Source organism: Mixophyes fleayi, chromosome 2 (assembly GCF_038048845.1).
Source record: "Mixophyes fleayi isolate aMixFle1 chromosome 2, aMixFle1.hap1, whole genome shotgun sequence".
In the NCBI taxonomy this organism is placed as follows: Eukaryota; Metazoa; Chordata; class Amphibia; order Anura; family Limnodynastidae; genus Mixophyes; species Mixophyes fleayi.
Window position 1 is genome coordinate 289,543,484 of NC_134403.1, and position 27,732 is coordinate 289,571,215.

Sequence of the window (27,732 nt, forward strand, 5' to 3'; positions counted from 1 at the left end):
TGCTTACGGTTTGTTATAGCATCAGTGTAACAGTTTTCAAAAAGTGTCCCCAATTGTGTTTCTAAAACAAGAAATCTTGTGTGGAGATGCTACAAATCTATCCGTGTAGACGGTGCAAATTGACAGCTGCCTCTGTCCTCCAACCAGCATGGGTCCCAATGAAGGTACCCCACTGATCGGCAAGTAAGGGGACAGGAGGATGGGAAAGGTATACGTAAAAGTAGATACTCATTTAATAAAGAATTAGCTTTTAAAGCAATGCAATCAATTCTGATAACAGGTTTTAAATCATTTTAATACAATAAATAATGAAAGTATATTATGATGTATCATTTTTACACACATTGTAACCAATGTAAAATCGAAATATGGAAATGATTCAATATGTTTAATGTTAACAAGTACATGTATGGGATTTTCTTACTTACCTATTATCCAGAGAGTTTAGAAAAACAGAAAGAAAATAAAAATGGGATAATTGCTGCTATTCAGGATAAATGTCATAAACACAGACATTATTACCATGTGTCACCTCCCATAGTCACTGTGAGGAGCACAGCTTAACAATTTAATAAGGAGAAGAAAGTCAGAGGCATGTGGCTATTTAAATTTTTGTTGTTGTAGGTTTTATGCAAGCATGGTACTCCAAATTTCAGGGGGAAAAAGTTTATCTGGAAAACCCAAGCATTCTGGATAACAGGATCTGTATTACACTACATGATCCCCTATGGAAATTGTATGTGTTGTGATTTCTTACTTCAAAAAACATTATTATATTGAACAAAATCCTGCCTTTAAAACCAACTATTTAGACAGCACTACTACAAGATGCAAAGGCTGAAAGAGGCACTACACACCAAAAACAAACAAATCTGCAAGTTTAGAGAAAACGTAAAAGTATATTGGCATGAAGAGATACTTCCCTCTTAAAGTCTTGTACCCCATTTTAGCCTTCCTTTTTAATGTATTTAGTGAGAGTGCTCTAGGTTATTACTACAGAGTTCATGTTTTGTTTTTTATTATCAATTTGAAAGATGATTACACAATCTCTTAGAATTAAGATGATTTTTTTTTTTTTTTTTAAACAAAGAACACTGTTTCCTTCCATTCATGACGTGCAGCACCAGGGACAAAATGCTCTGCTCCCATTCGTCCCAATAATCCTACTACTGCAGTAAAGTTAATTACATTTAAAAGGTGCTATTTAAGATCAAGTATTAAATTCTGCCCAGTTTGTTACAAATGTAAAAGAATTTTAAGAAAAGAACAGCAATATTTATAAGGTACACTGTGTGTAATTATAAGCCATAGCTACGTCATGTCTCTGGATTCTAACCAGTCATTTATACGAGACCAATTATAGTTTCCGGTGATGTTCTAGAACCAAACTGTAGATGACCAGAGCAGAATAAATGGTAACTGCACAAAAGCAATCACTTTACAGATGATACCAAGTATGGATAATAGCGCTATACTATTCTTTCTTTTCATTCCATGTCATTGAGTTAGCAATAATTAGTGTAACGAGATCAGATTGTCTAGTGACAGAAATAAAACAGTATATGCGTTTGGCGCCATCAATACTTATATGTCCCATTATATTAGGGGTAGGGTGCCCCAAATCCAGATGTTGCCAATTTTCATCTCTCAAGGTGCTTAGTAAACGGTCATGGAAAATTTACCAACAGCTATAGTGCTGATCACTCACTAAACAGTAAAAGCGAGAAAAATGCTCAGGGGAAAAGGTGGCAGATATGTAAACGCAGTTCAATGTTAACTGTGCAAAGATTACACTTACATCTGCCCTACTCCTGTGCCAGTAGCAGTTCTCAGATAGAGAAACAGTACAGGAGCACATTCAGTGTTAAAGGTGCATTTATGAAGATGTGAGAAATCACACGGACATCCCCGATCGGTTATATTGCTGATTTTTCATCCTTCGTTTTCTTAGGAGAGCCCTTTTTCTCTGTTTGCCCAGGACAGCTCTCCTTTTCCTGAGCGGCTGCATCGATTGCTGCATGTTCTTTCTTCACCAGTTCTTCCAACTCAGCCTGCAAGATGTTACAGGAGTGTGTAAGCGGAGCAGCTCATTTAGATGCGGTAAAAAATTAAATGGAGCAATCATTAGCACATTATAATATGGTGCAGCAACTGACATCTGTTATAGAGACAGGACAGAATGTTGTACTGGTTTATTTTTATAACATAATGTATAGTCATGAACAATCTGATGAGCTTAAATAGTAAAGTGTCATAAATCTGGACGGCTATCAGTACACACAAGACACTAAACAACTGGAGACAATGGGCCGGGACCCCAACCAAAACATCTGCAGTAATATATACTCATTGCAGCAACTAACTCATTAAGGCTAGGATATTTAGTATAACAATGACAAGCAGCTGTTTCACAGTTGCGTTATCTCAGCAATACTATCTCTCTCTGGTGAGCGAACCACCTCCCTTGCCTGATATAATGGTTCTTCATAGGACACTTAATATGTTCAAATACTATAAATCTCAGACACTGTCGTAATCTATTCCTGAATAGTTTGCGAGTCTGTAGCCATCCACTTACATGCCACACATTTCCTCTCAATAAATACTAATTTTTGCACCACTGTTTATTCCCCAGTGCCCCAGCCCGGAACACATACTTTGTGGTTCTCTGATATATACATATAGCTATCTATATCAATATATATCTATATGTATATCACATTCATTATGTTCAGACCAGTCTCAAATGGTCACCTAGTAGGATTTAAAAAAGAGCTCCTGATCAGCACTGAAAATCAGATTCAAACAGAATTACAACAATTCACCAGAGCAACTTGCCAAAAAAAGATTGAAAGCCCTGAGAACCTGAGCAATGATCTGTGTTTGATCTCCTCTTGGGCTATGAGGTTCAGTCTGCCATCAGAGATCTAGAGGATGCTACCTGCCCCCATGGGAATCATTAATGCAGTGTGTTCTCTTGTATCAATGACAGGTAGTTATTGAACACATGTAACAGTGACATACATGCTGCTTGTCCAGACAGTTGTATTCTGGATTGTTTCACTAGGTGCTCAGATTGTTGAGAACTGTAATTCGCATGTTAAATTCATATCTAACTACGAAGTTTAATAGCAAGAACACCCATCCTTACCAAATGGTTTCTTTATAGCAATACTCTGTATTCAGTTATGCTCCCACTCTATACCATCCAAAGAGCAATACAATACAGTACATAAACAGTTTGCTCATTTTTCAGGACTACCCTATGTTGCAATGACAATGCTTTGTTCACTCTTCTCTCATCTTACCCCCACTCCTATCCAGTCCCTTCCCCCTGTCCTCCGTACCCACCTTTATTCCTTTTCCCCCTTAGTTCTTTTACTACCCATGTCCTACTTCATCTCCCCTTTCTCCAGTCTTTGTTTCTTTCTTATCATTTCCCTCTCCGTCCCTTCTTTCCTGCTTCCACCTAATTTTTCCTCTTTTCGAATCCCTTTTAAAAATTTAGGTTTTTACTTTATTATATGTGTGACGGGTTACTACTGTAAATTATCTTATCTCTAGTGTCTATATTTTAAGAATACTTTTGTTGCTGTAAGTAATATTTCCTTCTCCTCTCTCTCTCACTCTCTCTCTTCCCAATTCTGTTATATATCCCTTTGCTGTTTGCTATCAGTTCGCCCTTTCATACATCAGCGGTTTTAAAATTGCCCCTAAAAAGCGATGAAAAACCTTGATGCATTTCCATATAGGGGTGAAACATGTTGGATTATTACACTGTAACAACTTACAATTTATACCCTGCAATCTCTGCTATTCAGTCTCTATTAGACTGGCGGCTGCTGACAGATATGGACACCAGCTTTTCACATTACCACGATCAGGAATGCAACTTCTGTGGCCACAGCAAACAGAATCAACCGCTCTCACTAGGAGCAGCGACAGAAACAGCGAGAATCCACTGCGTGGTTGCAAGGATGGTAGAGAAGCGGGATCTCTGGGAAAACAACCTCTAAGGGTAAGACACTCACACCCATGTCAAAGCTGATTCTGCATAAATAACTGCAACCTGAGGATCTCCTACCAAGAGCGCTATAATTCAAGTTATGTCGTCAGAGAAACTTTTTATAACTACGATAAAATTGTGTATCAAGTGTTTAACTGAATTAAGCCGTAAATGACACTGATTTTGGCATACAGGGAATTTGTCTACCTATTCTGGAAGATTAACACCCCTGCAACGAACTATACACCATCAATATTTCCTATCTGTCTTATACTACACTTTAACAAGCTCAACACCATACTACAACTTTTAACTGGTTTATGGGTTTTTTTCCCAGCAGAATGAGTTCAAAAACATTTGATTTAACTTTTTTATATCCATCTCGCTGCAGGAGGTTTAGGATCCAGTTTAAGGATCTTTACAACCATTGGTCTGTGCTACCCTTATTACTATATTTTATATAATTATATTTTTGTGTTACAACCTTCTTTTATTTACGATCTGTTTATGAAATATGTATTACCTTACATTTAACGGTAATTATCCCTCATTGCAGAAAGATTCACTTTGATACAGGCATTACTAGGTGTATTTTCTCCTAATTACAGACACCAGCTATAACAGTCGAGTCATAAAACCTGTGTACACCATCTGTTTTTACACCATACATACTGTGGATTTTTTTTTATTATTGTTTTCCCTCACCATACTGGTATGGAAAAAAAAATAATGGACTGCCAATAAGTAATAATTTGGACAGCACTGTTATTGGATTATTAACAACATGTACAGTCAGAAGTAAAATGTAGAAATGTTGAGAATTTTTTCAGGAAGTTGCACACATTTATTTTGCAAACACAAAAAAGCAACATGAAATTCAGATGAAAAATGTAATACCACAGCCTATTCAGTGCAATGCCATGCCAAAATATTGTATTAAATTAATCAATGTATAGCAGTTCAATAACTCCACACAAAATAACAACATTAACAGCAAGAAATAGATCTCCTACTGTGAGAACTTTTCATTTTTTTCTCAGCTTTTTGTGCACACACGGTGTTACCACGGATATCTATACAGTATCCCAGGGTGGTCCCTCTACAAAGTAAAAAAGTCTTACGTAAATGCTTCCTACTGCACTGTCATAATGCTGTACAATTTCCGGCCTTTGCTATAACCGTGGGAATGCTTTATAATAATTTTACCTTACTGACATTTAATGACATGCAGTGGTCTAAGTGGAAGTGGCGGTATGGAAAATGTAATGGTAGTGGAAGTTAATGATTGCTAGTTTCACAATTAAAGCAGTAGAAATGGCAGTATGACAAACCACTGTATACACTCCCTCTTCAACCACCAGACATGCACATATGCTGTCTCAGCTCATCATACGGATACTACCTGAGACTTAACTCGACCACTGAAGGTAGATCACCAAATCCCTACTATAAAAAAGCCAAATCAAATTAGGCCTTGAATCAATTTATCCATCCGCTTCCTCTTGGATTTTTTCTCCACCAGGTGACTCAAATGAAGGTGTTCTACCTGTAGTCTGGTGTCATTGCTTATCATTGCTTGTGCTACCACTGTTAGACAGATTCCTGGTCTGCATGATCACACATGCTATCTCCTGCCCCTTGGCAGGGTGGTTCTTCAGGGCTCTAAAATCACTTAGAAGTGTCTGCCTATTGAAATACTTGGAATTACTTCAAACTGATTTAACCAGTTCTAAAATACACCAAAAATTGAGCTAAATAGGAGCAAAGCAAAAAGGTTTGAACATGTTTGAACTGATTCAAACATGTTCAAGCTTAAATATTTAAATTGTATAGTATGTTTAAATTTTTTCATGTAACTTTTTGTTGAATAAAATCCTTCAAAAAATATTATAAAATGTAGCATTTACGCTTAAAAAGGCAGAAGATGAAGCATTTTGTAGTTTTTTTTTAATGTCACGTGACTACAAGCTTTGAGTGCTAACTTGATCAGAGCGCAGGCTACTTGCAGTTGGAAGTCCACATCCTACAAAGAGACAGCAACAAACTGTGCCAAATAGCCTAGAGCTGGTTGGGTGTAACCTTGCACCACGTGACCTGGACATGGTATTTCACAGAAATGTATCGCTCACACAGCAGTTGTCAGCCTAGTTCTTAAGGAGAAAAATATCACCAAATATGAAATAGTTACGCCAGTGGTTTTATAGGTAATGTTAATCTTATATTGACCTTATTTAAAAAATGTTGAAAAAAATTCTAAATACATTCTATAAGTACCTTCCATCCTAGGAATTCAGCTAATGCAAGGCAACCATCATCACAGTCTCCAAGCCAGGCTACATCCCTACGTACAAACAAACAATTAGAACCACAAAAATCTAATTAGAATTCTCCGTCAGCTCTGGAGCACAGCTCAACATTCATAGGGGCATTGAAAAATAAATATACAGAGGAGCACCTTTCTTTGATAGATACAGCGCAGTCTGGAATTTGTTAATAGGCGTTATTCATATAACCTACATCTGCCACACTCGTTTATATCAGTTTATGAGCAGGCAGAGCCAATGCAGCACAATCCAGAGCTTTTATCTCATGCTGTCCTATAAAGCATGGAGTCGGCTGTCTCAAAGAAAGGTGTTCAATTTGTATCACGATATTCTGCTTAGGGGTATATTAAAATGATTCTTGTTTATTACCTGTAGGCTTTGTCGGAGTCAAAATCCATCCCGCCTCCCAAACCAAGGAGTCCAAAAAATGAGTCCCCCTGGGGTGTCAAGCAAAGGAAGGTTATGATAGTGGAGTCAAAACAAAGCACAAAGTTATGATAAAAAAAATTATTTCTGTTCCCCCATTGTCCTACCTCTCCAGTCTTATCCTTGTTGATTAGAAGACGAGGTGTTTTGCTAGGAACCCTGCAAACAGAAAACACATTAATTCAGACTGTGGTTAAACAGGGTTCTCTCATCTTCCAGACTCCCAGATTACTATATTTTACTGCAAGATACCAATCATGGTACCTTGCAATCATGATTTAGCGCTGCTGCTGACTGCCCTGTACAATACCAGAGGTCCTGGCTGTAAGATGGGATTCCTGATTTCCCGTTTCTCTGCGGTCTCTTACCAGGTATAACTACTATATGGATAACTACTATATGGATAGTATAATATGCCATCAAAGTATATAATATTATAAACATTTACAGCCGGCAGGAGAGCACAGAGAAGCTGGAATCTCGGAATTGTGTCAATTGCTGTAAACATAATATGTTACAGTCGGGAATTGTTTGCTGCGCAGAGCGGTCAGCGCCAGGCTTCAGCTACAAAGCAAGGCCTATATACCCACTGGCATTGCGTTTAGGACAAACAAAAAACACAAATTGCAAATGACATGTGAAAACACATATAAATGCTACGCTTTTGGTATGCAGTTTACATGCTGTATAGCCACGGTTGATATGCACTAGAAGTGCTTGCGAATGTCTGCTTAACGCAAGACGCAAAGAGCTTTCCCATTCCTTTCAAATGGGATTTCCAGAGTGTGCTCCCCATGTAGAACCATAATATAGCTGTATATTGAGGTGAAGGGGGAAGCTGTGTACATTAAATAATTAAAATCAGGCAATGTGGCACCCCCCAAATGCCTCAACCTGCCCCAGCAATAATTAGCCTGGGATGGTTTCCATTTGAGCAAGGGCAAAAAAAAAAAAGCTCTGAAACGCATTGGGGCTCTGACACCAATGGGCTGTGACTACCAGGGGGCTATGAGCAATATTGGGCCCCCTGGAGTGGCAAATTTGCCACCTCCATGGTCAGTAAGATAGCAAGGAATCCATAACACCCCCATTCTATTATACTAGAATAATAAACTAAATATGTAAATAAAACACAGACACAATTCCTAAATAAATGTATTGAACTTAAAGAAACAAAGCCTTGTTCACCAGTTGTAATCATAACAAAATTATTATTCTTGTAATCCAAAGGGATTCCTTCATGTGATCTACAGGCAATGTTTTTAACTTGTAATAAATGTGAATATTCTTAATTTACAAAAGCACAGAAAAAATGTGTAATCCAAGGGAATTCTGTCTGTAATACACTGGAAATATCCTTAATTTGTGATACAAGAGATCTTTTTTTTTTTTTCTTTGAAGTCAATGGAAATGTTCCCACACTAGCTGCAATGTGATTAGCTGGCAGTGAGGGGAGACTTGGGAACTCCGTAGTTTGATCACCCATCAACATAGATTAAAGGAATCTCACTGATGATGGAAAGCACAAATGAACACTGATGAGGGACCCCTTTCATTTCAATTAAGTTTCTACATGAAACAAACAACTTAACCCCTAGTGGGTATGTACACAATGTGCTCCTATAGTGATCAATGTTTTTTTTGGAGCAAGTAGTATCCAAAATTAAGCAACACAAACACATGCCTGACCACAAATAGGTGTGGAATCATAAAATAGAGTGCGTCATGTGCAGCATTTAAATGCCAGTGGGTGAGGGCCAAGTATGGTTTGTGTAGAATTTTTTTAATGGGTTATACATTAGAGTACTAAAATGACGTCTTTATAGTGACATGGTAATGCTTACTTGCCAACAAGGGAAGCAAATGGCTGTACTTGTAGAGATGTCCCCATTATAATGAGAAGGTCAATCTTGTGGAAGTCCTAAGAAGAGAAAGAAGCCTTTGGTCAATATATAGAAAGCCTTATGGGTGTATATACATATACATACACAAGTTAAACAGTTACCTATTTTGAAAACAATGCATGCTCCATATGTTTTTTTGATGCAGTGTAAAATATAATGGCACTTAACACTGAGAAATGGTAGTGCAACTATGCCACCTTTTTTCATGATCATTTGGTCAATAAGGTCAGAGTTTCTTGTAGTTTCTGGACATACTGTGAGATCTACAGTCATGGCCAGTTTTGAGAATGACACAAATCACAAAGTCTGCTGTCTCAGTTTTTATGATGGCAATTTGCATATACTCCAGAATGTCATGAAGAGTGATCAGATAAATTGCAATTCATTTCAAAGTCCCTCTTTGCCATGACAATGAACTTTATACCAAAAACATTTTCACTGCATTTCAGCCCTTCCACAAAAGGACCAACTGACATCAGGTCAGTGATTCTCTTGTCCTCATCAACACTCTCACAGAGGTGAGAGTGTTGATGAGGACAAGGCTTTAGATCACTCTGTCATGCTGATTGAGTTAGAATAACAGACTGGAAGTTTTAAAGGAGGGTGGTGCTTGAAATCATTGTTCTTCCTCTGTTAATCATGGTTACCTGCAAGGAAACATGTGCAGTTATCATTGCTTTGCACAAAATGGGCTTCACAGGCAAGGATATTGCGGCTAGTAAGATTGCACCAAAATCAACCATTTATCGGATCATCAAGAACTTCAAGGAGGCTTCAGGGCACCCAAGAATGGCCAGCAAGCGCCAGGACCGTCTCCTAAAGTTGATTCAGCTGCGGGAACAGGGCACCACCAGTGCAGAGCTTGCTCAGGAATGGCAGCAGGCAGGTGTGAGTGCATCTGCACATACAGTGAGGCGAAGAATTTTGGAGGATGGCCTGGTGTCAAGAAGGCCAGCAAAGAAGCCACTTCTCTCCAGGAAAACATCAGGGACAAACTGACATTATTGAAAAGGTACAGGGTTTGGACTGCTGAGGACTGGGGTAAAGTTATTTTCTCTGATCAATCCCCTTTCAGATTGTTTGGGGCATCTGAAAAAACTCTTGTCCTGAGAATGAAAGGTGATCGCTACTATCAGTCCTGTGTCATGCCAACAGTAAAACATCCTGAGACCATTCATGTGGGGGGTTGCTTCTCAGCCAAGGGAGTTGGCTCACAAACAATTTTGAGACAACAGAGTTTGGCTCCGCACCAAGTTATGAACCATCCTCCTTGGTCACATTTTCATATTAATGTGTACCAATTGTGAGGGGCTGCTTCTTTCAACATATATGAAATCGTTTAAAAAAACAAAAACAAAGGTTGAACATTAAAGCACTCCAGTTCTTTATCTAAAAGATATAGATTAAAGCTAATCTTTATTAGTAACTTCTTAAAAAGCACTCATAGGCACATTATTGATAGGCAAATTATCTTAAAAACAAAGTAGGTGAAAAAAAGACAGAAAGAATAATGTGCGTTTAAAATCTAGACCCTAGGGAGGGACTGATCTTACTAAATCAAAACTTCACTAATAATGTGGAACAGCAGTCTAATCCATAGCAATAAAGCTATGGGATAAATTGTTAATGCAAAATTATCTTAATTCCCGATATCACGGCATAAGAGCCATCCCTCTAAATGGAATCTTACTATAATTATGGGCTTCTAGTATTGGTATGAAATATATTATTACCCAATTGCTATAGTAATATTGTGTGTGTATGGAGAAAAGGGGGCATAAAATGCACCACATATATAGAAAGCAATTGTCTGGGAAGATATAATATTTATCGCATATATGAGGCAGTTTAGGTAGTATGTTATATCTCCAGAATGGGTATGTTAGTAAGTTGCTTAATTTGCACTTAATTTGACTTGTGCTTCCAGATTTGAAAAAAATAAACAGCTAAAATAATATTGTTTAGAAAATGTGAAAAAATATTAAATATATTATAAATATTATCTATAATTAATAATATTATATTATTTATATGGCTATATAATATATCCATATCAATAATATAATAATATTGCTTTATTTATATTGCTAAATAATAAAGCTTTTTCTCTGTGGGCATCCAGAGAAGCCATTAGTAATCAGAGGACAGTGATGGTACTTGCACCACTGCTTCCTCTGTAAATCTTGTGACAGGATTTATGGCTTATCTCTGTGATAAATAGAATCCTATGTATGCCTGGAAAGCAGGGTAGCAGTTGTCTCTCATAATAAACACAAATCATCATTTATTTATATAGCGCTAACAAATTCCGTAGTGCTTTACAATTAGGAACAAACAGTAATAAAACAATACCGGTATAAATTGTGTCCATATGTTTTCAGAAAACTAGCCCCTGCTTACAAACAGCGTTTCATTTTTCCTTAAAGAGCTATAGTTCTATGTTTAGCTGTATGTTGTATTAACATAGTAATATAATAATAGTAATATTATAATTGAAAAATAGAGTCTTAGATATGTTTTATGTTATCAAAGACTTACAGTTGTACAAATTCCTGAGTTCAATATCTTGTATCTACAAACTGTGCTGAATACACATATAAAACTTTCGTACAGTAAATGAAGGTTATTTGGGGCTCTACCTGGTAATATTCATATATAATGCACACAATGTATAACCCCACAGTATACCAAGGACTATCCACTTACAGACTTTAGGGCAGAGAAGAATCGGGATGGCAGACTTTCTCCAAAAAACACAATATCTATAAAAAACAAAACAAAAGTACTCAGCATTAAACAACAATCTTTATTGAAGTTTGCACATTGTGAGGAACCTACTTTTGCGGCCATATTTGAATACAGTGAGATTGTACTTAATTGTTGGAAAAACTTAAACTATTGAAATAAGGATTCCTTTTGTTATCATATAGAATTGTATTGATAATTGATATTTGTTAACAATATGACAAATTATGTCATGCTTAATATCAATCTGGGTAATGCCTTAAATTAACAATCAGTACACTTTATAGAACCAAAGTCACAGGTGGCCTAGCACTTTGTAATCTAAAACTCTAATATTGGGCCACACAACTTGCATATCTGAAATAATGGTTTGGAGAGTCATCAGACATCTCCTGGATAAATACGGGTCCTCCCACAGTCCTCTACATACCCTACCGAGGGAGGGGGGGGGGATTCAAAGAGTACTGCCCCTCTTATTAGACAAACTGTGCAAGTGTGGAACATGGAGCATAAAATTATACATGGAACATGCCCTGCTCTGGATACACACAAATTACATAATGTGACATTTGGGAGGTTAGCTAAAACGGGGAAAAATAAGACATGGTTTAAGTGTGAGGATTATCTAAATTGGTCAACTATACAATAACAACCAGTTAAAATATTTTGAATCATTGAAAGCAGAATTCCAAATACGTTATTCTACAGATACCTGGAACTGCAACAAGCTTCTTGGTGCACTGTTTGGTGGTAAAGTGATAATCACCCGCTCAAGATAACGTTCCAAAAAATTGGTTTTCACAAAACAAATTTCAACACTGTATGCTTATGTACTGGCGCATGTTGCACCTGAAGGACTCATGATGTTGAGAAACAAGTAAAGAAGATATTGACCAGGTAATATAGGAGGAATGGGACTTCAAGCTGGGATGTGCTAGAGAGGCTAAATCCTGTGTTAGATTCCAACAAATACAATTGTATATCATGCACAGTGTATATCTTACACCTCTTAGGCTGGGTACACACTACAAAAAAATTCTCCTTATGCCATATAGTTAACGATTTTACCAATGACTGGGGAAAAAAAAAAGTCCCGATCAGCATGCCTTCATATCTGTGCTCTTCATCTGTCATAACCCTGAGCTGAAAAGATTGTGACACTGCACACCCCATAAAGATATATGGACACTCTGGTCATGAGCGCATACACACTGCAGAAATGAAACAACATTGTTCCATCATTGAAAGAGATTTTCAGTTTGGTTTAAAAAGCAAATCAAACGATACAATGTGCTTTGGAACGATAATTGTTCATCGTTTGAGTATACACACTAATGCAATATTGGGCGATAATCGGCTGAAAAACCTGTAGTCTGTACCCAGTCTTAGACTATGTAAGATGGATAAGATAAGCAACTCTGAATGTCCTAAATGTGGGAATATGGTGGGAACTTTTGGGGTTTGGGGTTCAAAGCATCTGGTTATCTGTAGGGGAATGTATTCGGAGAATGAGGGTGGATAGTCCTCAAATGTCTCCCATAGTATTTATATTCGGGGTACCCTTAGAAAGCTGTCTGCATACCAGTGTGTCGTTTGTTGACATTAGCTAAGGTCATCATAACCAGGACATGGCAAAAATAGCTGTCCTTGGCTAATGACAGTGTGGTGTGTGAAATATTTATCTGCACTAGTATAAATTCTATGGACAAACAATTCAAAATCTAGTTAAGAAGCGGTATTGCTTACCGACGATGGCGGATTGAAGCGATTGCCTCTCTATGTGGCCAGTCTCTAGTCCCTGCTCAATATTTTCTGCACTACTTTAGGAGTACTTTCATTACATGTTTATTCTTGTACTTTACTTACCCATGACCTCTATGTATCTCAACAAACCTCTTAGAAACACATTAACAATATCCTACACTTCACAATGTTTCTATAATATATACATAAAAGTGGGTCCTCCATTAATTTTCAATCTTAACCTGTAATCTATGTTGTTTCCATGCAGCTGCTGCTGACCACTCCAGTCCTTCTTTGCAATTCTTGTTTTTTGTTCAGTGTACGCTGCTTTTTGGATAACAGCAGGCATTTGTACTGTAAATGTTATGCATATTCTGATACTGTATAAGTATCAGTATATGGTAAATGTACCTTGGGTTATTAGTTGGGATTCTGTTTCATTTTGTATTAATTTATTTGTATGTTTTTTACATGTTATAATACTGTTTAATAAAAAGACATGATTCCAAATAAATGGATTACCCATCAAATACAAAATTGGGCGAGGTCAGCTTCTGGTGGCTTAATTTAGCAGATAAGGAACTATAAACCATAGCAATCAGATGTATGATTTGATTTCCTAAACCAACAGAAACATTGTTTACAATTTGTTGCTACAGGCAAATCATCTCTCCAATAGCAAGTATGACTACAGGCCACTCGCTACATAATCGATGACATTAAAGATATTTTAAAGCTTTCTAGTTATCAAAATACTTTTTTATACTTGTATCAATTTAAAAAAAATAGATTGCCTCTACTCCAGTACAGTATACAAAGTTTAGCCATATTCTCATTCAACTCCTAGCATGTGAAATCTCATACCTGGCTTAACCAACTTGTTACACTTTTCACACTTTGGGATCAAATCAGAGAAAATCTTTTCTGGAAAGAAAAATGAAACGATTATTAAATTTAAATTGTTTTCATAATCTAATCTCTTGACTCATTAAAATCGAAATGGCATTATCTGCTACTGTTGTGTATTAAAACTACCAATGACCTTAATAAAATATATTCCTTCTTTATCATTTGTTCAATTTGCACTGAGAAATAATAAACATGGGATGGTCCAATAAGGGAATTAAACTTTAAAACAAGAACAAAATATTTTAAATGAAAGAGCTAACTCACAGTAGAGATGCTAATAACAAGCAAGATGTACATAATCATTTAGGAATGATCTATAACAGTGTGTGTGTGTGTGGGGGGGGGGGGTGTTGTTTTCCTATGCACATCTGGCTTCCTGTATACAAACCTACTGAAAACACAGCAGTCAATTGGCCAAAAATGCTAATAATGGAATACAAAGGCTTCCACTGCACTGAGGGTTTAGTGGCCCTTAAAAGGATTACAAGATCAAAAAATGATCTTTATTTGACCCCCAGATATAGGTATTTATCCCAGTGCCCATTCTCTCCTTTGTACAGGACTACATCGAAGGTAGGAAATACATTTACTGATGATGATAAATACCTTTCATCCAGGAAAGTGGATACTCAGCTCTGCATAACGTCCCAATACAATGGGAGGTGTGGAAAGTTCCATGAGCCTCTACCAGGTCATCAGAAGAGAGTCCAGCCACTCTCTCAAGAGTGTCAATGTTCTAAGTGGGGAGATAGGATACTAAATATATGTCATCATATTGTTAAGTTAAAAACAAAACAGGAGGATTTCCTCTCCTTTATAGTATAAAAACACAGAGGACATAAGGGAACATATATTGTTTATTCTGTTATTATGTCTAAGTGCCCTTTCTGGACTGAACTTTGTAGCATTAGTACCAATACCTGAGTGTAGCATCGGAGTAGCAGACCTTTTTCTTTCATCAGCCGAATGAAGTAATGGCAAATAGTTGGCTTGAAAAAAAGAAAACAATAGTTTGTCAAGAAAAGGCAGATCAATATGATAAAGAAAAAAGGTAAATAAAGAAAAATGTGCTAGTTTATTTTATTTGATTCTTAACTTAGCTGCAAAGAGCAACATTCTGTAAGAATACTTAAAGCTCATCTTATAAACAAAATTAAATAGACATCGCCTTTAATAAGTTCAGTCATGGTAAGAAGTCATTTTTTTACCAAGTTTACAATATACCTTTTAATATTGAATCACAATTTTAGATTTATCGGCCTCCTAAGAGTTAAAATATATTTCTTCCTACATGCAATATAGAAGTCGAACATGTGAGTATATACAGAAAAAATGTGGAGAAAAATACATAAGGAGAGTTTTAAAAAAGTTCTATCTATCTTTGGTCATTCCTTTGTACTGAATGGCCCTTCTCACAAGTCCCCTAGTGGGGAGTGTGTGTGATTGCAGTACTTAGGACCAGTGAGCATCTTATTTATACAGTAATAAACCATGTCCTTCGTATCCCCCCCCCCCCCCCCGAGTCCATTGACACAAACTGTATTTCCTCTCTCTTACCTTAAATTGCCCTGGATACAACTCTCGAGCCAGAGCAAAAAATGGTTCTGGATTTTGCTATAAAGAGGAGCAAAACAAAATTAAAATATATACAATTTCTCTTTTTTAAAAAAGTACCTAAATGGCCCCCTGGTTGAGGAAAGTCAATATGGTCACTGATTACACTTTTAGTACAATCTCATGCAGCAACTGAACACCACGTTCACCAGGACTTTGTCCCCAGTACATAGCAAGTGGCCTCTTCTCAGTACACAGCACCACATCAGGTCAGCTTCTGTGTGTATGTATGAATATATATCTGTGTGGAGGTGTATATTAAATGTTTGCATTGCAAGGAATAATGTAACTCCTACTTTAAAAAAACAAGTATATGAGAAGTCACTCCGCATGTGAACTGTATAAAAGCACTCATCTGTGGCCTTAGTCCTTTATTTATAGATCTTATTTCCTGTACAGTTATCAATTACAGTAGGGGGTACATTATCTCTCTTAGGGGTCTATTTATGACCCTTCGTTTTTTTCACTTGATACTTTTCAATCCTTATCTCCTTGATAAGGATTGAAAAGTAACGGCTATGTATTAAAAAACTACTCAGGGACAGCAGTGCCGATAGACTGCTGTCCCTGAGAAGTGACTCACCTGATCATCGCAGTCTTTTCTCACGTTTAAAGGCTGCGGTGATCTTCTCTTTTTTTTTCCTTTTTTGTTAGTGCGCATGCACCGACTGAAAAGTTGGTGCATGCGCACTAGCATCCTGGACGGCAAACTGTAGGATGAGTGACAGGGAGGGATCACATGATCCCTCCACACATGCGCTGTCCAGCTCTGCTCATCAGAACAGAGCTGGACAGCACGAAAGTTTTCAGATATGTTAATGTACGCCAGCTTCAGATGGCGTACATTAGCATGTAGAAAAAGAGAACATTTTCTCTAGTTAGACTTTAATACATAGCGGTTCTGAGCACTTCCCATAGACTGTTATGGGGAGTGCTCAGAAAAACAATAGCAAATGCAAAGCAGCAGGCTTCAATAATACATAGCAATTTCACGGTAAACACCCGAAAACTGTTGTTTTCGGGTGTTTAACACAGGAAAAATCCTTGATAAATAGACCCCTTACACTGCACAAGAGAAAATTCAACAACTCAAACACATCCAGCCTGAGTGTTAGAAATATTGTGTATGAAAGTCTTCCACCACTCTAAAGTGGACCAATCTATGGCTATACAATGTGGATAACCTAAGGGCTTAAATTGTGATATATTTAGACTGAATGTGTGGATTTCTCTGAAGTTTTGCTCATTTCATTAAAAAAAATTAAAGTTATATATTAGGTTTGTATAGCTATAGAAAAGAACAACATCTGTAAACTACTGATGTTATGTCTCACAAGGTTTATTTACCTGGAAGAATCCAATTTCGAATATGGCCTCTGGGTATGGCAAGTTGTACTTTTGCAGGTTCGAGTACAAGCCACTGCCTGGTGAACGAAAGTCAGGAATCCCGGCAGCTACAGCGGATTACAAAAAGTGCTTAACGGAATAGTCCAGAAGAAATGAGTCACTGCCTTTTGTATAGTGACAACTGATGTAATCAAATCCTGCTTCTTATCAGCCCACAATATCAGAAATCTTTTCACAAAAATTACAGGTAGCCCCACCTCTCATTTGCCCTACTCCACCACTCATGTTTAATCTGGCATCTACTGGACAGTGACTGGCAGATTCCATCCAATAATTTTTTCCACGTCCACTCTGTGGCGAGTTTACCATAACGCTGCCCTCTTGAATTTTCCAATTTGTAGTTTATCCCCTAAGCCAGAGGTGTTCTATGCCAGGCCTCAATGCTTCCAACAGGTAATGTTTTCAGTATTTCTGTCTGTAGAAACAGATGGGAAAGATACTGAAATGGACAAATAAATTAACTCACCTGTGCAAGACTAAAAAAATCCTGAAAACACAAACTGTTGGTAGCTTTAGTGGACTGAGTTTGAGCACCTCTGCCCTAAGCACCCAATATATGTGGAAATCTACCCCCCCCCCCCCCCCTCCATTTCAGTCTTTGGAATAACCCACCATTAAACTCCTTCCCATCGCCACCCATTACCTGCCATTACTAATATTTCCACTTGAATTAACACCAACTATTTCCAGCCACAATGCTACTTGTAAAAGTACATCAAACTTAAAGACCCCAATATCAGATGTCTATGAGCAGGCACTGAAAATACACAATGCACAAAAGACAAAATGTGAATCCAATGAGTCATTGAGGCAAAATGTGAGTCAAATGAGTCAAAGTAAACCATTTGTAAAACTAGGCGTTTTCGTTTACTGGGCACGTTTGTGCACCAACTATAGTGTGATCATGTGAATAACTATGGGAAGAATCTGGAAGTGTTTTTTAATATTGTAGTAAATTTATTCCCTATTTAATGCCCGTAGAATAAAAATATATTTATTTTAGTGAAAGCCCTTTCTGTTTGTAAAAGTTAATTAAAAAAAAAAAAAAGACATGCTCATTAGAATCAATGAATTGCAAAAGGTGGAATTTAGTCTGGTAATGAAGAGACTAAAACCATGCAGTTTTGGGGGCATATTCAATTGTTGGTGTACTGCCTAAAGTAACGCGGTGCGCGCAATATTACCGTCTTTACGGTAATCGTGCGCATAAAAATCGCTGGATTTCAGCTCGCGGCTCAGGGAGCTGCGAGCTGAAATCCGGCTTAGTATTACCGTAATAACAGTAATACTTTTTCCACAGCGGAAACCGCCACCAATTGAATATGCCCCTTGGAGTGGTTAAATAGTAAATAAGGGCATCTGATGAGTCAGGGGGCCGCCAATGGCCAGATTAACATATAAGCTGATAGAAGTACAGCTCCAGGTCTCCATCAGAAACAAGTCTGTGAGATGAACAATCCATTTCCTTTGTTGTTGTTTTGTTTGTTTCTTTGTGTTTTTCTGGAGTGGAGGGATGTATCGTCCATTGTGATGGCTGGTTAATTGTGTGGCCGACCGCAGCTTCTATAGAAGCAGAGATACTCCTGTCAGTGAGCCAATTAGAAACGCGAGCACTAACACATCATGTGCTTATATGACAGCGCTAAGACCAAGAGACCTAGCGATTGCTGACCAGGGCAGTCAAGCAGACTCCGACTGGAGGAAGCAGAGGACACATTAAATCTTCTGTGCCATTAAGATCAAAGCCACACTCAGAGAAGGGAGCACAAGGTACCAGGCAGTATTCCAGTACGCAACGCCCAAAACTGTATTTTGACAAAGATAAGACAGGCAGTGTTTGTGAGTGGGCGGGACTGGGCTTGTTTATCAAGACATTTGTGAAAATGTTTTTTTCCCCGTTATAAACAAAATAAATCATTAATTTAAAGGGCATTAATGGCAGTGACAATGCAGATTTGATATTATACATGGCTGTGGGCAGTATAGTTTAAAAATGCATTTATATTGTACAGTACAAGTCTGAGTACTAAATGACCAGGGCCGGATTAAGGGAATGGAGGCCCCTGGGCTAAGGGCGCCTCCATTCCCCCGTGAGGCCCCCAATGTGAGACACCCACTGCCCCCTCCGTACCCCGTGAGGGCCCCCCTCCCCCAAACGCTTACCTGTCACTGTAGTCCTCCATCCTCGGCGCGCTGTAAGCTCCTTACTGAGGAGATCTCACGAGAGTTCACTCGCGAGATCTCCTCAGTAAGCAGAGTACTGAGCGCCGGGGACGGAGGACTACAGTGACAGTGCTCAGCAGCATTGATCGGGCTGGGGGCGCCCCCGCCCCCGGACCGATCAATAATGCTGCTGAGGACTTTGAAGGGCCCCCTGGATGCCCGAGGCCCCTGGGCTATAGCCCAGTTAGACCTCGGGTTAATCCGGCCCTGTAAATGACTAATGTGTATAATATACATATATCAGTGAGTAGTAAGATCTATGATTACGCACATTATCTCTAGTGATTAGTTTTAGGTTTTTTTTGTTTGTTTTGTTTTTTTTTAATTAATGATATATTTTCATTGGTTGAATGATCTAGAACACTGATCAAAGGGATTCAGTAAAGGTTGTAATACCAATATATTTGTAGTAATAGTTACTTATTTTATGTTGATTAAATTATTTGCTGCTTTCCTGATAGTGTTGGCTATTTTCTCAGCGTCCTCCTAAGTACACATCAGTGAGCTGCTTATGGTGGACTCATGACAACTGACACACAACTCATGATACTACAAGCTAGAACATGTGCAACCATTAACCTAGGTTCCTGTAAGCTTGGAGAACTGTAAGCTCCGCTGTGGGTGAGCACCTGCTATGAGACTATGAATGGATCTTACAAATACTTTTATGCTGTTTTTAATCACATTTTAATGTGCTGACTTACATTTTGAATTGTGCCTGTAATTTTAGGGCTTGATTTTTGAAAAGGAGACCACCATTATATATATATATAGAATAATATTTAAGAACAATGGACAGAGTCAGTCTGTGTATATAATGTAGGCTTAGTAATTCTTATTGTAACAATAATACTCCGTAATGGGTCAGCTGAATGATAAATGAGACCGAAAACTCAGGTGCCCTTTATCTGTTATTCCAGTAACGTTTGCATTACATCACTAATAAGGTAAGTCAGTATTTACATAATACTGTTAAATGAGTTACTTGATCAGTGAAGAAATCAGACAATGAGATGACTCGGTTTAGATTGGTCACAGATCATTATATTGGTATTATAAATAGTGCCTGCATTCTTACACTCAAATCATTTCTCTCACTTGTTTATTTATGGTTTTCTCAAAGCTGGCTAAATGGACTCACTTCAGTATTGACTCAACAGTGTCAAACAATAATGTACGGGCATTAAAAGTCAGCTGCTGACATTGCACCAGCTCTGTCCTCCTCTATTGTATCATTATTGACACATCACTGTGTATGTGTGATTGAAACACATTGCTGATCCCAGGGATTAGCCCACAAAATGTTCTGAAAAGGACGGTACATAAGCAGATTTCACCTTGTGATTTCTTTGTGCGTAATAATTAACATATGGGCAAACCAGGTCTCCTCCAAAAATGAGCTTACATAACGGTGCCAAGCCCACCCTCACATAGTTATGATGATGTCACAGGGTTGATGATGATGATAACAGCATCAGCATGTTTTTTGTTTCTGTGTTTTAAACATAAATAAAAATCAATTTTAGCTCCTAACTATCCCAGTGTCACACTTCATTGTGTTGGAGTACAGTGTTTCCAATTAAATAATTTCTCATTCCACTTTAACTTCACAGAACAATAACCTTGTTGATTATCTAGGTTATCTTTGGCAATCTTGAGACAGGTGACAATGTTCTGTATGAAGAGCCATGGTTTCCTCAGCACCCACCCATGCACTGGTGTCAGTGATATAATTAGGGTAGACCATAAGTACCGACACAAGACAAGACAAGGTGCTGTAGGCCAGAAGATCTTTTTATTGTGACCCCCCAGGACTGTAATCCTGGGGCTGGTTACCACTAAAGAGGGACAAGTGGCATGTATTAGAGTGAGGCTGTTGGGAACATTGCATTTTTCTATATATAATTATTATTATTTTCTCTTTAAGAATTTGAAATGCTATGTATGTTTGTAAAAAACAGATGGTCTCATATGCAAAACAATGTTTAAGATATCTGCCAGCTGCAGAGGGCTGGTACAAACATAACGCTCTGTTTTATGATCATTTATGGATCCATAACCTTATAACCACTACTTATCTTTTATACAATTGATATGGCTCTACTGCCATCTACTGGATTAAGTCATAATTGTTTGGTTTATTCATGATGTAGAAAAGAAGATAGAGCTATTATGTTAGAAGCAATGATGAATAAATGAATGAAAGTCATCAAAATATCTGGAAGTAATCACATGACACATTTCTAATTATGTATCATTTTCTCTGACAATTGGTAAATAAACCTATTTTTGAATTCAGTTCCAGTCTAATTGTCAAATCACTGAAAATTCACTACCATTAACAGAAGTGATGCTAACAAAGCCACCTCTCTCCCTGGAATTGAATGTGGCTAGAAATTGTATTAGATACAGAATTATTGGTGGGGTTATGACAACTTAACAAAAGGTAGTGACGCTTAATTATTAAATACAGCTATATTTAAAAAATAACGCACTTAACAGTAAAACAAATAAATACAACAATAAATACAATATGTATACTCTGGATGGTTAATTAACACAGGCCTAGGCAAATTCAACCATAAGTTAGCTGACATAATACGTAAACATACATTTTAAAGTACATAAAACAAAGGCATTAAGAGTATTATGCAAAACACTGATATTACACAGCCAAATGACTTGCTAGCTTAGCCAGCTAGTGTTTCCAAGACAGTGGCCCAGTACCGGTATTCCATACACAGTGTAGAGAATCCTCCACATTGAAGAGCACTGGCACAATCTGGTTTCTTCATGTAACCGGCTGCTGGTGTCAAAAATATTAGCAGGCAGAAGTGGTTTGCGAGATGAAAATGCAGCAAGTTATTTATAGCATTGACAAAACACAACTTACTGGTGCGCGAACTGAGTACGAGTGGCTGCCACTTACACAAAAGACAGAATAACCGGCTGTCCGCATACCGAATCACTGTATCTACAAGCACTAAAGCACTAGTCACCAGGACGCATTGTTGTCGTTTCCCAGTTGTTTTTGGCCAATCTATACCATGCTGACCTAAATGCCCTCAAGTGTGTGTACTGTATAATGTTTTGTAATTTCTAACATACAATACTGTTTTGCAGCTGCACATACTTGTACTGTATGCTTTAAAAATAAATGAATATGAATTTAAAATATGCTAGTCTAACCAACCACAGAGTACTAAACTGTGATACTCCACAGAAAGAACTTACATGTACATATAACCTAACAATGGATCACGAATATCAGCTACATCAAGATGAAAAATGGTATTAACAATTAATTGCTCTATTGCAGTTTCCATGTTATTTCCTCTTTAATAAAGCATTACAACATCATTCAAGGCTTGTCCATTTAAATAAAAAAAAGACCAACCCCCCTCCCATCCACATTCTTTTAAAACCCTTCCAATCAAATAACAGTCCTTATTTTTGAATTAATATTTACCAATTTTGCAATCATGGACTTAACAATTGTCTCCTTGCTTAGACTCTACATGGTAATGGATCTAACAGCTCAGGATATATGGGTTTTCATGCAATTTTTTCCTGCCTCTCTAAAAACACCAAAATGAACTATATTTGCACAGCACATTACAGTAAAATATTGACCATCACAGTGTATTAGAGAAGGAACACAGGTCTACATACCTGTCAATTCATTACCATACAGACTTAGAGCAGGGAACTCACCGGTGTACATATCAAATTAAGAGCATAATTTAAATTTACATGGACAGTCCCTTTAAGGATAACAGCAAAGGGAGAAATACTACTCACATGTTGAGATGCCAGCTCCAACCATAAACCCCACATTTTTACCTGCAAATGATAACAGGGAGATGGTGAGGAAGATGGAATTAAAAGAATATAGTATCAACAATTGGGGAAGAGGCTGCATTCCTTTCCCTGTCCTATCATTCCTGCAGTGATTTCATTGGTTCAGGTATCATCATTATTATTATTTAATGGTAAGACAACACAAACCTCTGCAGCACCAGACAATCAGAGTTACAAATCATACACAATAATATTGCACATAAAAAGCAAACAAGTACAGATGAGGTTGAAGGCAGAGGTGCAGATGTGAGACAAAGGGTAGATTGGACCTTGCTTGTGAGAGTTTGCTAGAGGTAGAGGGAAATGCTGAGACAATGAGAGCTAGTGGGTCATGGAGTGCATATGTGACTGAAGCTGGTAGAACATACAGAGATATTAGTATCAGGTGGAGGTAGAAGAGCCTATAGTGAAGAAGTTGGATTTGGAAAATTGAAGGTTGGGGAAGAGTCTGGTCCATGGGGGATAGGAAGTATCATAAGTGAGGAGCAGCACAGGAGAAGTCTTGGAGGCGGCAGTGAGAGATGGTTAATAGAGAGGAGGAGAGGTGTAGGTCTGAGGCAGATCGAAGAGGGCGAGGTGGAATGCATCTCATGACAAAGTCATGAAGGGGAGGAGCTGGTAGTTGGTGATGGCTTTGAAAATGAGGCCTTGAGAAGCTTGAATTGAATTCTGGATAAAATGGGAGCCAGTGCATTGATTTGCAGAGTGGCGCAGCAGATGTGGAGCAGCAAGAGAAGATGATCAGCCTCACCACGGCAGTTAGGACAGATTATAAAGGGAAGAGGAGAAGGACAAAGTAAAGCAGGTTGCAGTAGTCAAGGTGGGAGATATCGAGAGAACGGATAAGGGTTTTCTTAATGTCCTGACTGGGAAAGAGGCATATTGGAAATCTTTTGAAGGAGGAGGCAAAAAGACAGCTCAAGTGAAGGAGGGAAGCTGAGATTAAAGTTAAGGCAGCCACTAGTAAGGGAAATCTTGGTGGAGTGTAGAGGGCAGGAGCCTGATTGCAGTGGGTCGAGAAGAGAGTGAGTGGAGAGGAAGTGGTCCAGGCGGTTGTATTCAACCCATAAATCATTTGGTAGCAAAGGGAATAAGATAAATGGGGGATATATATATATATATATACACACACACAAATATGATGTTGATATAGATCCTGAGTGAGATTTCCTTCAGTGGAGTCTTAATCTTGGATATGAGCCACTTATGCTGGGATCAATTATATATTCTTTGAGACCAAAAGCTGAAAAAGAAAAGTATATGGGATGTAACTTACATTTCTCACTAAGCATGAACTTGCTCACCCCTTCCAGGGTCAGTTCATCAAGGACTTTTTCTGGAGTGCCAAGGCCCAGTGTCCGGGAGAAGAGATTACGCAGAAAATCCACTGAAACAAAACATTCTTGTGTACGGTGAAAAAAATACATCCGCTGGCTACAGTATTGCTAAACCTAGACATGCAGATACTTCCTGCACAAACACCAGGGGGTAAATGTATCAAGCTGAGAGTTTTCCGGCAGGTTTGAAAACTGGAGATGTTGCCTATAGCAACTAATCAGATTCTAGCTGTCATTTTGTAGAATTTGCTAAATAAATGATAACTAGAATCTGATTGGCTTTCCAAACCCGCCGGAAAACTCTCAGCTTGATACATTTACCCCCAGAGCTTTGATCATAAGCACAGTGATATTTCAGTAAAGCAATGTCCATTTCATTTGGTGTTGATAGCTCAAATTATAGCTAGATTATTTAACAAATTACATTTCATGGTGTTTTATGGTTGCTTTGAGGCCAAGTTTGTCTTACAACTCATTGTGATGGGTGGTAGCTTAGTCAAATTATTATAAAAAGTCCAATGCATGGTTACAGCTAACAATACTGCCATCATGTCCACTACCTTGCAGCACAATTTTGGGTCAGTTTAGTCACACATTATCTAAACATTGGTATTTACTCTGGCATAGTAATAATAATAGGGCAATGAGAAAACATACTTGCACAACTATATTCACTTTAGCAAACATATTTGTTGCTTTGCTGTATTACAAGTCTCAGTAAGGGTTCAAGTTTTGATCAGAATTTTTACTCATAGCAAACATACGTTTCATGTATATGAGCTCTGTAAATGCTATTTCGACCTACTATGATATATAATGTATGTATGTAAATAGTGTTACAGCTATCACCTATATGCAGAATACCTTCAAGAATAGAAACAGAGAGCTAGGGTGATAACAGACTAGTGTTTGCGAATGTTACAAATGTCCACTTAGAAAAACAAAACATTCTACTGAATACTGAAACATTGTATTCAATGTTGCCAAGGAGAATTCGTCATTTACAATATTATCTATCAAACTGCATTAACTGTGGTTTCCCGATGCTTTCATAGGGAATTTCAAGCAGAAGTCCTATTTCAAGTATCATGAGTTATTCCAGTAATTTGTAGCACCTGTCATAATTGTTTTAGGCAAAATCATTTTTAAAGTTACCTTTTAAGAGATAGAGCTTATGACAGGGAACTGTGGTTCCCATAGAGCACAGTCTGACACCATAGAAAAGCTCTAGCTATTTCCCAGGAAACATTCTATTGATCAATTACAGTTCCATGAAAGAAATGCCTTTCGCCACTACACATGCTGACTGTGCCACACAAATATGTATAGAAATATCTTACTTTCTGATGCACCGCTGCTTTCTTCACTGGAATCTGAATCCTATAAAATGAATAAAATAATTACATTTGCTCTAGACATAAACATGATATAACGCACTTGCTCAGATAAGGAAACAAGCCTTTAGTTTATAAACTCTACTGTCTAGGCTCCTCTCATCTTCTGTTTCATTGTATGTTATGGTGCTATAATTATTATATGTTGAAACAGTGTTCCTTATTAAACAGTGCTGCACAATATGTGACTGCATTATAAATAACAAATAATAACAATGGTCTATAACATTAATTATAAAACCGCTTTAAAATATGAATAATCCATGCAGAAAATTTGAAAATAAATTTCACCCTGTGCTTATGCTCAATACTTCCCTGATAACACATGCAAATAATACATAAAGCTTCTGTTAATAGTTTAGACCAGGGGTTTTCAACCTTTAAATACCCCCCGCCCACTTTTGTATCTTTGTTGATGGTAAAATTTCCTTACCGCCCACCGCACCAGTAACTCAATTTAGCTTAAGTGTGAAATAATTTGCAGAGGAGAGGGTTATTGTATTTAACTATATAAGCAGCAGATACTTGCAAAAGCCTATTTGAAAAAGTCAAACTCTGCGCTCTTGCATATACAAGTTACTGTATTCACATATATACATGCAGGTGCAGGTTGTTGGTATGCACTGTAACATTCTGTGTACACAGTCTCTGCACGTCTGTGCAGGACATACTTCTTGTTGTGGTGGACAGGCTCTCTTACGCTTATATTAAGTATAATATACTTGTTAGGTCCCTTCAGTCTGTCCTATGACTATCACTGGTTAAGGGGAAACCCTCCCACAACTGTTATTTATGTTAAACCCAGTCCTAAGGAATATGTACGCCACAGGTACTAGATGTGTATATTCACTGCGAGCACTAATGCAAGCCGAACTTTTGGTTTCAGGAGCATGCGCAGTAGCGCATTTTGAACACTAGAGTCCTGCCCCACTTCCTCCTACCACTAGGACCACCGGGGATCGGCTACCATAGAAACAGACCATAGCACTCCTGTTTTTAGCACTTAGCAATGTGGAACATTGCTAAAAAAAAACAATGCCACCATGAAAGCTGAATCACCCACTGGGCGGTTGACTACTACTGGTTTAGATATATACCATGTAAATTGCACTTCGATATTCTCTATCTTTAAGCATGGACTTGCTTACATCACTGAGAGTGTCAGTAACACAGGAGGATGATGGGAAACCAAATAACAGAGATATAACATTGTCATCATAATTAAATCCCTGTAAGGCAATTTCCTATTATTACTTCCTACTTTATTAACAGGCATATTAGCCAATTAGCCAATTTGACACTATAACGGCCAGCAAGAGACACGAAATACAACGGGAATGGCTTTGGCATCATTCTGAGCTCACCAAGACACAATAAAGAGCAAATACAGTATATAATATCCATAGTTTCGGACATTAAAAAATATTTTTGAGAATAAAAGTGCCACAGATAAAATTGGATAACATATAATGTTAAAAGTTAAATTATAATACCACATATCCATATCTACTGCAAATCACCTGTGGTGGAAAAAAACCATTTTAGAATGAAATGGAAGTTTTCATTTGAAATAACCTCTATACTAAATCCTCCCCCTTTCCATTAATAGTACTTTAGTGGTGGTCCCTCCCCTAAAACTCACATATAGCCAAGACCTGCGCTGATCACTTTTGGCTCTGCACTGGGCTCTCAGTAGCATGTAAGTATCAACACACCAACTGAAATGCTTTTTAATATTATACGAGCTGCACTAAAGGTGATCGGCAGAGGTTTTGGCTATATACGAGACCCTGCAAAATAAAGCAAAAGATACGGGATCTATGGGTGGTACTATTATTG

At 37.8% G+C, this 27,732-nt stretch overlaps 1 protein-coding gene across 2 annotated transcripts in view; it reads right to left on the minus strand.

Annotated features, from left to right (window-relative positions):
• Positions 1–276: 276 nt before the first annotated feature.
• The window catches only part of SIRT2 (sirtuin 2), a 37,026-nt gene continuing 9,570 nt past the window's right edge, over positions 277–27,732 (minus strand). For both annotated transcript variants that reach the window (XM_075196358.1, XM_075196357.1), the window contains exons 3-16: positions 25,840–25,879; positions 24,439–24,549; positions 23,103–23,144; positions 17,019–17,125; positions 15,615–15,671; positions 14,978–15,046; positions 14,664–14,793; positions 14,013–14,072; positions 11,367–11,422; positions 8,601–8,677; positions 6,864–6,915; positions 6,700–6,767; positions 6,281–6,347; positions 277–2,051 (exon numbers count right to left, since the gene is read on the minus strand). In XM_075196358.1, the coding sequence (XP_075052459.1) occupies positions 1,917–2,051; positions 6,281–6,347; positions 6,700–6,767; positions 6,864–6,915; positions 8,601–8,677; positions 11,367–11,422; positions 14,013–14,072; positions 14,664–14,793; positions 14,978–15,046; positions 15,615–15,671; positions 17,019–17,125; positions 23,103–23,144; positions 24,439–24,549; position 25,840 (1,032 nt within the window). In that variant the 5' untranslated portion in view covers positions 25,841–25,879 and the 3' untranslated portion in view covers positions 277–1,916. The remainder of the gene's footprint in view (positions 2,052–6,280; positions 6,348–6,699; positions 6,768–6,863; positions 6,916–8,600; positions 8,678–11,366; positions 11,423–14,012; positions 14,073–14,663; positions 14,794–14,977; positions 15,047–15,614; positions 15,672–17,018; positions 17,126–23,102; positions 23,145–24,438; positions 24,550–25,839; positions 25,880–27,732) is intronic.